Raw genomic sequence first — 10,937 nt, forward strand, 5'->3', positions numbered from 1 at the left:
GTTTAAACACTGAAAAATACAAAAAAACAGGAGAGGAAGAGGGATTTTGATGACACAACGGCCAAGTTCAGCATGTAGGTACATTTAGAAGGAAACAATTCACTAATACAACAGATTAACCCTACCAGCCATGGCAGGATGTTTTGATCTCATCAACATTTTTAGCCCATTTTAGAGTTAAGTTTATAATATCACTTGTATAGTCAAAAATAGCCTATTCCCTTGTCATTGTTCCCTTAGCATTATGACAGTACTGTCAACAAAACAAACTCAATTATGGAATTGGTGTCAATGAGTCCATGACACGCAAACAACTCACTCTGTGTTATTGCATTATAGAACTAATCCACTCAGTTTTATGCGTCACTGAACTAAATTACTAACTGAACTAAATGCGTCAATGAATTAAATTCCTGCTCCTAAACTATACATACTTCCCACCAGCCAGGCCTCAAGAAAATTAAAAATAAGAATCACTGCAATAGTATCTACATGTCATAATGTGTCTTATGGTAGAGGTTTTAACCATACTCCCTTACAGCAACACACATTTTCAGCATTGATGACTTTGGTGCCATGTCTTACCCACAGGGCCACATACTGTATAACAGTGGTTCTCAAACTTTGACATTTGAAGGTCTCCCCTTAACTTTGACAGTGTACAAATGGAACCAAATCCATTTGGTTCCATTTGTACACTGTCAAAGTTACAGACTTGTAGTTGTAAGGGTCAATTTAGACCCCCACAAAGGAACCTAGAGAGTCCCTGAAATCCACTTTGAGAACCACTGCTGTATAAAACCTCTCCGTTTCACATTTTCCCGACCAAACACAAAACACAGTTTCGTTCTCAATGACACCAAAGTATATCCTCACTGGCCCCCCAGTTAAAATCAACGATCCATCGGCCTTCGCTAAAATCCCCTCCTGAACCAAAAGAGCAGGCCGAGAAGGACCTTCCAGAGTCGTGAACCACTGTGGAACATCCAAGGTGTGGAAGCACTGATATGCAGATGTGATGGTGGTGATGGAAGAGGAAGCTGCTTACCTGTGGAGGTACCGTATGTGGCTGGTGTCACAAGGGGGTTCGTGTGGATTGGGGGACAGAGGGAACCTGTTATTTGTAGGACTGGGATTAGTGACGTCACATGGGATTATAGCACACAGATTTAACATTTTCTTCATAATCGGTGGAGAAAGAGGTGGAGCAAAAGAGGAGGGAGGGCTTTGATTATTGCTGAATAATGGATATGATGTAATGTTGCGAAAACACCTTTAGGCAAGGTATGGATATCAGGGGATTTTGTGTGGGTGGAGGTGTGGAGGTTGTGATGATGTGTGTGTGTGTGAGTGTGTGTGTGTGTGTGTGTGTGTGTGTGTGTGTGTGTGTGTGTGTGTGTGTGTGTGTGTGTGTGTGTGTGTGTGTGTGTGTGTGTGTGTGTGCAGAGGGGGGGGGTGTTCTTGTTCCAAAAAAATGTTGGTCTCTCGTGCCTGCAATGTGAACCGGAGAGGAGGCGGGGACTGGATTCTCATGTGTTCTTAACTTGCTTCTGTGCCTCCATTCACTCTCTTTGTATGGAGAGACAGATCTCAAAGTCAAACTTCAGTGGTTCTCAAACGCTTTAATGTCAGGGATCCCCAAATAAATATGTATTTGGCCACGGATTCCCATCCCCTCTTTTACTTCATTTACAGTATGTTATGTACCTGTTTTGTCATACAAAGAGAATGAATGGAATAACTTACAGAACACAGAAGCCACAGATAAAGATGATGGACAATATTTGTACTTATATCATACATCCCAAGGCTATACCAAACATCACTTTATTAAAGCGGTTGTGATCCTGGCTGCTGAACCAGTTGTTGCACCTACAAAATAGACAACAAACATACTCAGACCAGTTCATATCTGTGTCACCTGCTCTCACTGTTCTGTCACTCTTCATTAGACCAGGGGTTTTCACCCTGGGGTGCCTTGACAGCAGTCCAGGGGGGTAATTTGACAATAGTTTGAATTTATTTGGACATGTAAGAAATATATTTAGTATCATTTTAAACTTGAAATACGTTATTTTCAGTCAGTTCTAAACAAAATGTCTATTATCTCAACGTTTTACTTGCAACATAATCGCTAAAATATGCTATAAATATAAGGTGCTGGGAGTGAAGATTATGAATATAATGTAGGGGTGCCTCAGATGAAAGATACATTTCTAGGGGTGCCTTGAGCCCCAAAAGTTTGGGAACCCCTGCATTAGACAATAAAACTAAAGTTATATTTCAATAGTGTACTCATTACGATTAAATATTAAATGTTGGAGAACTTAAAAAAAAAGAAAACTCATCAACATGCCCTTTCCCCATCAACTGTGACTAGAAGGATCAAAACTACTGTTTTGATCCAAGTGGAAGTTATTTTTCAGCAGAAGAAATTGAGTAATTGTTGATTTGCAGCCTGGCTTAAACCTCTCATGAACTGTTCTTTGTTTTGGCATCAGTAATCAGAGGCTAACCTCTGCTTGATTAAGGCCAAACTTTCAACAGCTCATTAACCACTTGAGCCCCCAGCATCCATATTCTGGGGGAACATTTGTCAAAAATAGCCGATGTACAAGCTTAATCTACACTATTTTGGTGAAGAGATTTGGTGCAGGCAGGGAAAAAAGGTCATCGTATAGTTGTAACTCGAGTTTGGTTCTTTAAGACTAGAGGTTTTAAGTTTAAATGGTTAATCCGTTTTGAGCATAACGGTGTGTACATTGCATAATGTTCATCTTCTCACTTACACACAATACTGGGCTCATTCCAATGGCGTATTGTGTATAAACAGATTACATTATTGTCAGTGAATGTTACTCCTTAATGTATTAAGTCTTAAAGTCTTTATTAAGTAATGTAGTGATTATAAATTGAGAGGTTTATGTTTATATAATGTCCTCAACACTGTAAGACCTGTTAGCCTACATACAGCAGGACCCATTAACTCAATCTGTGCTTAATTACTGGTAAATATTAAGAAGAAACCTTTTGGAAAATTTTGGTCTGTTATTTTATGTTTTAGTTTTTTCTTTTTTACCAGAAAGTACATATTTTAAAAATGAAATACAAATCAATTCAAAATGTCCACACCAAATTGAATATTTTATTCAAATAAAATGAAAGTTTTATACTTGATTAAATAGATTTGTTTGATTACTAACTATTTCACCCCTAGCATCTTGTATATTGTACCGAGCATCTTCACCTAAACACAAATTACAGTAGGTGAAACCTAAACAAAAGTTATGGTCAACTAACTCCATCCCAGCTTTTCAAAGGTCATGTGTGACCTATGGTCATCCAATACACTTCAAAGTGTTGTTACTTGGCTACATATTATCTTACATTATATTTGCATGATATTTTGTGGGATTATCGACAATATATTTTATAGCCTTATTTCTCTGATGCAATGCTAAATGCAGCAGGGCAGTAAGCTGCTAAAGCAGACCTGATCCTCTCATAGGGCAGTATCTGGATTGGAAACACAATGCCAGGCTCTATGCCTGAGCTACTGTATAGGGCCATGGTAAAGGTTTAGGAAGTGGGGTGATTGTGTGTGTATGTGCATGCCATAAGGCCATGTTAATGCAACTGTATATGGAGAAGTGTATGTGGATATGCTCATGCCCTTTTGGGCATACAGTATTTACATACGCAAACTTGCAGTTTCATTCATACCCGTCCCCCAGGGGTCGGTTCTCCCCCCCCCTACACGGAATCTCACAAAGCGCTCGTTAGATAGTCCACAGTGAAGAGAGACGGGACACAGGGAGAGAGAATCAGGGAGTGACATGCAGCAAAGGTCCATCGGGCTTAGGAATCGAACCTGCTGTCAGGCATCAGAGCTCATGTGGTACACGGCTTAACCACTCGGCTATCGGCGCTCCCATAGGTCTGTCACTTTTGAGGGACGTTCGCCTATTATGACATGCCCAGAATAGGGATGCTAGGGTTGTAATGGTTAAATGTATATACAGTATATCAGTCCCCCAGGGGTCTATACTTTTTCCCTTCCTTTTTTCCCTCTACAGCAAATCTCTTTGCTGAATATTTGCTTACGACATACCTAGAATAGTGACACTAGACTTAATGTAGTTTAATGACATTGAATGTGACAGCATAGAGCAGACAGAAGAGAGAAGGCTCCAGCTAGATTAAATCCAAAGCTAGCAGTACAGTATGTGTGGGGTTCAATAGACATTACAACAATAGCTGCCTGGGTTAGTGCCATGTTGAGTCACATGATAACACTCTGTTCTCCTTTAACCACATGAACCCTGTGTCCCTTTTGTGGGCATGTCACAATACACAAGCATACTGTGACAATTGTAAATCTACACAACTATGTACCCATCACGATAATGTTGTTTTGCGATGGGTAGTGAGCATGAAGATCAGCCATGTTCGGTGAGGACGCTGTAGAGACACCAGTCAACAAAGTAGCGTACGTAAGAGATTCAAAATAGCATGACCTTAGCTTTCACCTGTTGTGAGGAAGTGGTTGGAGATATTGACATATTGAAGCAATAAGCCACAAGAGGCATGTGGTTATCTGGTATTTTATAACGGCTGAGAGGCGTGGTGAGACACGAGGCGAAGCAGAGTGTCTCCAACCCTCTCAGCCGTTTAAATAAATCTTGGCAAATAGCCATAGCCTCTCGCCCCCCTGGTCACTGTTCAAATCAAGTCATAACAAGCAAATATAAATAAAATAAAAATACATTTAAAATATTTCCTCACCGACATCAACCAAAGACAAAATGGGCTAGCATGAGTTTATAATTTTATTTCAACATTAGGCATCAAGAGAGAGCAGCATACAATACAAGGTAATAAAATCCCAACCATTAGGGAAAACAATGTCCAAAACTTGCTCAGATCTTTAGCAAACTCGTACTGACCCAAACGTAATGTCTAATAACACTTGAAATATGAGCAGCTGAGGTATTAGAGATGAACTGGAACATTGTCTGCATTAACACCATTTTAAAAGCACCAGAACATCGATTACCATCAGGTGACTGCATTAATGTGATGAGGAACCAAATGACAATACATTTGAACTTAAACATTTAATTTTAAGTTAAGTGTCTACAAATGAAAACATGTAATGTTATCATGTGCACTAATTTTGTGAAACCAGGTGGTTTAATTATTTCACAATTAAATGTGTCATATTGTTCATTAAAACAACTTGGTTCATTTAACACAAGGCATAAAGTCCCATTCTCAGACATAACATGTAATAAAACACAACTCAGCAAAAAATATGCTGTTAGTAACTTTAAACACATGTACAACATGTTTAAAATTCTTAATAAATTAGCATGTTTTTCACTTAAGCACTTGCTGTTCTTGTGATACCTGTGATAAATATTTATTTTGTTTTATTTAATTGCCGTCTGGATCGATTCTATTATTTGTAATATATGATTAGGGACATTCGGTTATATGACACGTTATGGATATGCAATACATAAAACAACATATTGCCATCTTTCATATTCAAACTTATCTGCTAAGTTACCGTTTATCCAATTAACAATTGTCTGTATATAATATTGGACCATTCCTGTAGTGTCCATCCCTTTTTGTTAGAAGCTCTTCTTAGCCAAACCAGCACCTACTTCTCACCAGCTGGGTTTCAGTTAATTAATTACATACAACGTTAGATTACTAAATAGAAATGGTAAATTTGTATATATATTTTTTCTTCAATTGCTGATGTTGGACAACTTCAACAACTGAAACCCATACTGTTAAATAAATATCCATTGCAGTAATTTTTTTTTTCTTCTTGTGGCTATATTATTGACACTTTTATTTGTGTGTGTCCCTTAGTTTAGGGACTAAAGTCCAACTAAAGGAAATGGAACACCTACATTTTACATTTGTTTCAAATGAATTCGACAGGCAGATGGAAACATACTATTATTGGTTGTCATCTGACAGGTGCTCTGGCCAATACTGGTCCTCCATATAGTGGTTAGAGGTGGGGCTAGGTCTAAGCGCTGTGTCTCCATTTCCTTTCTTCTCCCTTATCCCCACCTCCCACTCCTCCTCTACCAGCTTGTAAAGGTCCAGAGCTGCCAAGGCATCTTCCACTGAGCAGTGGCCTCTTTTACCAACCTAGGAACAACAACAAAAAACATAAATTCAAGAAATATTTGACAATATTATTGAACAAATATTTTGCTCATACAAGTATCTGCAGTAAAACGTGTGTGTGGCATGGACTGCCAGACTGTGCTACCAATGTGTAAGTAGGTCCTAGAGGCTTATTGTCGGTAACCCGGGTATCTATGCCCGTTTCACATTGCGCTAGACCCCTAAGAGATGGATTGCTGAGGTGGAGCGCAACACCTACCATCAGCTTCCAGTACTTTCTGCACAACTAGCCGCTTACTCATACACTACTCATATGCCGAGTTGGGGGTGACCGGGATCGAACCTGAACCGACTGAGCTACCCGAAACGTTACAATACTAGGGTACTGAGCAGCAATAGGCAGTAAAGTATGAAGTGTATCAAGTAGTACAGTGTGTGAAGTGTATGGTGTGATTTGTCACCTGGATGTTCCTATTCAGCAGCGTACTGGTCAGGGTCTTGAGAGAGATGCGATACCTGCCGAGGCCAGACAGCTGCCTGAGGAAGCAGTTGGTGCTGGTGTCCCTGACCATGTGACGTGGAGGGCTCATGCCCAGAGCCATGAAGTCATTGTGGATGGAGTGACCCACCACCACTTTGCCCTCCAGTATCCCCAGGATCTACAGCAAATGGAAATTAGGACATTAAAACACTACGGTTTTAATATGCAATACAAAAAATCATATATTACCATCTTTTGACATAATTCAAACTCTTACTGATCAAAATGGAAAAGCTATGGCAACAGTTAAGCAACAACTTCTGACATTAATCCATGTATAAAAAAAGTTGAATCTTTCATATAATACATTTAAATTATATGAAAATTTACTTTGACGTTCTGCAAGGGCAGAATTGAAATGCACAGTGATAACATCACAAGTGGATTAAGTTGCTAGATTTGCACACGGTAATGGCAGTTTAGCCTATAAATGAACATTGTAAATGTCTAGCATTCAAAGTCAGCTATCTTTGCAATGCTCTGGACAACTCTCTACTGTAAAGGTTAAGTTAAATGTATATTGATGATATACTGTATGTAAGTAATGTATCAGAGTTTGGGTTACTACCAGGGTGGATTTCCTCCACTCCTCCTATCCTGACATCACAAAATTGCTGCGCTCAACTGCATGAATATTGAATGTTGGGGTGGGAAGGCTTAGTTTTAAAAATTACAGTATATATCCACAACTTTCCAACATCCCATCGTGCATTGCGCAGAAGTTGCACGGAGCTTCCGGCGCCGCAGCCGAGCGTGATCTACAAGCTCACAACGGTTGCATCCTGCGACGCGACGTGAGCTTGTTTGTCTGCTGTTAACCGGAAGTGTGGTGCAAAAGATTCTCCAGTAAAATCCTGCGGAAAGAGGTGGATACTTTTCCCAACATATTTTACATTTATGAGAGTGCTATCCCTGAAAGATAACTGTCAGAGTTAAGAAAGTCATGTTTCGCATGGCTATGAGAGTGCCAAATTGTATTATAAGCACTTTTTTCACATTTGAATGTCCAGCATGAAACATTTTCTGTTGTCCTGCCTTTAAGCATCAACCTTAATACAAACACTGCTCAGTGCTCAGCTCACAGTTAAGAGCTCAGGTCTCACCCACCTCATCCCTGGCCTCAGTGAAAGGCACGGCGTTCTGGAGGTGATGTCTCTGGATTCCGCTCCACCGCGTCCTGTAGTCCACGACGCGCTGACAGGGACGGACGTACTTGTCGTAAAGGACGTGTCCATGGTAATCCACTATGCTGCAGCGGCCAAGCTCGTTGCAGCGTCCGCCGGGACCCGTCCCGACCATCTCGCAGTCCATGGCCACCACCGCCAGCGGGCAGACGCAGGGAGAGGCGCGCCCGCTGGCAGGGGGGCTGGCCTCGGACACAAACCCACTGTCCACCTCCCATGTGTCCCCAGTGACAGATGACGATGTGTCCACAGCGACAGGTGATGATGATGATGATGATGTGCACAGCATGTGCTGGACAGCTGCTGTCCCTGTCATGTCTTCAGAGTTTAGAGTGCCGCTGTGGGGTGCTTCGTCTTCCGTGTGACTTGTTGAATATAGCTTTACTCTTTTGACTGTTTCGTTAGCGTTCAGTGATTGCTGTTTGTGCATTGCATTTCTACCTCTTTTCCTCTTCAGGCCTCTGGCCATTTTGTTCTTGTGGTGGTCTCGTTTTTGTCTCGTTTTGGCGGTCTCCGCAACCTGAAGCATCATGGCTTTACGACATAAAGCCCTGTAGTTGTTGTTGTTGAGGAGCCCCCACGATGAGCTGTGGCACGACTTGCTCCCGTTTAAAGAGTGCGCCATCGGCCAGTCTGTGTTTCAAACATACCTGTGAGGAACACAACAGAACACAGGGCTGTTGTTGGTAGCGTAGTGTTAAATGTGAGCCTGGTTAGTGTGCTATAGTAGGCTACTTGTCCACCTTTATTCTTTCCAGATAAACTTTATTTTAGCCATAATGTAAAATCCATCAGCTTCATCTTTAATCTTGTGCTTGCATTTTGCTAAGAGATACGTTATATATTATATAGTTTAACTTAGGGAAAATGCAAAAATAAAGATTTTGCCAAATATGGAGATGACTGACATCATAGATGTCTGACGTCATAGACCACATGAAACTGAGATGAAGCCATATTCAACCAGTATGTCCATATATGGGCATTCCAAAACAGCTTAATATTGATGACATCAGGGATCTCCATATATGGGCATAAAAGGGACAAGGGCTGACAGAGAGGTCTCCATATATGGCCATTCATTTATTAGTGAATTCATTTTCCCCACTGGCTTGAATGGGGAAAATTCAAATGGTAAGACGATATAAATGTTCAAGTGTGACTCGCGTCAGCGGCGTCAGGGTCCGCATCAGAGTTCCGACGGTCCGGTATTCCGACACTAAAACTATAACCCTAACTCTACCCCCAACCCTAAACCTAACCTCAGTAAACCTTACCTCAGTAACTAACCTGCCGACGCTAAGTAACTAACCTGCCTTACGCTAAGTAACTAACCTGCCTTACGCTAAGTAACTAACCTGCCGACGCTAAGTAGGCTAACTAACCTGCCGACCATGTCGGAACAGCGGATAGTCGGGATAGTGAGCGCTTCCATACAACGATCGTTTCCCAGAAGAGCACAGGACTGTTGTTGCTCGTGTAGTGTTAAATGTGAGCCTATAGTTCGCCGTTAGCTATGCTATAATGCTAGGGACAGCCATAGTGCCACATCAACGCACTACAGAGAGCCATAACAACACATAACAGTTTTTACAACAGCCTTCTACAGGTCAACTGACATTCAAATACAAGTTGACACGTTTCAACAACATTCTAAGTTTCTAATGATGTAAAACTAATATTAACACGTATAAACGATGGTTATAACGTACCTTTTACTAACAACACGTGTGACAGCTGAACGTGTCCGGCGTGAACGTGCCTGGGCAAGTTCCCCGTTCTCCAATGTGATTGGTCGATTCTCTTCTTCTAGCGATCATCAAATGGCATATATCCGGTCTTCGCTGCCACCCGGCGACGTGCAGCTGCTACTGCGCCTTATCCTTATCCTCTCCATTGATTGTACTTATCCTCTCACTTTGTGTTCACTTTAATTGATTTCATCTTTTAAACCACAAACATCGTGTCATTCCTATTATGGGCATGTCACTTTAGCCGATCACGATCATTCATCGAAAAATAGATATTTGGTGTAGGCCTACCAGCAAAAAAGGAGAGGACCCTCAGTCTCTCACCCTTCCTCGACCTAGGGGGACCCTGGACCTGGTCAATGTTTACAGGGAATTTCACTTCCAAATAGAAACATTAAAAAATATATAGGCCTATATATTTTTTTTAAATCACGGCCCCTGGCCCTCATGCATAAGGCATTGTAATGGGAAAGGGAGCAGTGATTTTTCCTTTAATATATTTTTTATGTTTTATGTTTATTTTATCTGACGAAATAAGAGGAAATAGGAATAGGACAGGTGATTTTACAGTATTTGAAACATGTTAAACGCACATAGTGCAGGTGATTCTGTTCCGATGCCATGTTGGTCCCAAAATGCACATTTAATATTCAAAACGAATATATCGAAAGCCATCAGAGAAATTAATGCATTTTGAGACACAAAGCACATAAGCCTACTGTGATACCATCATCCCTGAGAAAGTGTTGTTTGTTTACATAAGCTGTAATTTATGTACAAAATCAGCCCACATATGTAGGCCTATTTTTGGACTGCACACATTTTTAAAACCAACTCTATGTGCACAAATGTTCTTTCATGTATGAAGTAAAATCTTCGCCATAATACCTTATGTAATGCTCTTATCAATGGGGATAAATTACACAGATGGGCAGTTTTCTTGTTTTTGGCCTTGAACCCGTACCTTTTTTAATTTAAGGGGCAGAAATTCTGAGAATAAGTATAATATAACTGTAATGTACACTACATGTGCGAAACAAAAATAAATGAAATTAAATGAAATGAAGCCTCACTCTAGTTCCTTTTCCAAAATATAGTAATTGTTTAGCCATACAATGTGGACAAGCAGTGCCTCAGGAAAGCATTTCTCACCCCGTGGACAAATTAGTAAAACAATGACAAAACAAGTTCCACAAACCATTACAATTGGGCATAGTTGAACACCGTGGTAGGACCAGTAGCATCCTCTTCCCTCACCCTCCTTTCTCTGTATACCTGTTGATGCTACAGTTTTTCTACCAATATGTA

At 40.7% G+C, this 10,937-nt stretch overlaps 1 protein-coding gene across 1 annotated transcript; it reads right to left on the bottom strand.

Annotated features, from left to right (window-relative positions):
- Positions 1–5,556: 5,556 nt before the first annotated feature.
- Positions 5,557–8,438, bottom strand: isg20 (interferon stimulated exonuclease gene). Its single transcript, XM_080736515.1, has 3 exons — positions 7,802–8,438; positions 6,615–6,812; positions 5,557–6,174 (listed from the first exon to the last, which is right to left on the bottom strand). The coding sequence occupies exons 1-3, from the start codon at positions 8,408–8,410 to the stop codon at positions 5,977–5,979; spliced, it is 1,005 nt and encodes a 334-aa protein (XP_080592641.1). The 5' UTR covers positions 8,411–8,438; the 3' UTR covers positions 5,557–5,976.
- Positions 8,439–10,937: the final 2,499 nt, after the last annotated feature.

This window comes from Nannobrachium achirus (assembly GCF_963921795.1).
Source record: "Nannobrachium achirus genome assembly, chromosome: 11".
NCBI classification, from domain to species: Eukaryota; Metazoa; Chordata; class Actinopteri; order Myctophiformes; family Myctophidae; genus Nannobrachium; species Nannobrachium achirus.

Bases quoted from the DNA above. Each gene is read 5' to 3' on its own strand.
- isg20 (XM_080736515.1), bottom strand. From the start codon at position 8,410: ATGATGCTTCAGGTTGCGGAGACCGCCAAAACGAGACAAAAACGAGAC. The intron at 6,813-7,801 runs GTGGGTGAGACC...CATTTGCTGTAG, and splicing joins TCACTGAGGCCAGGGATGAG to ATCCTGGGGATACTGGAGGG. The intron at 6,175-6,614 runs GTGACAAATCAC...TGTTGTTCCTAG, and splicing joins TGCTGAATAGGAACATCCAG to GTTGGTAAAAGAGGCCACTG.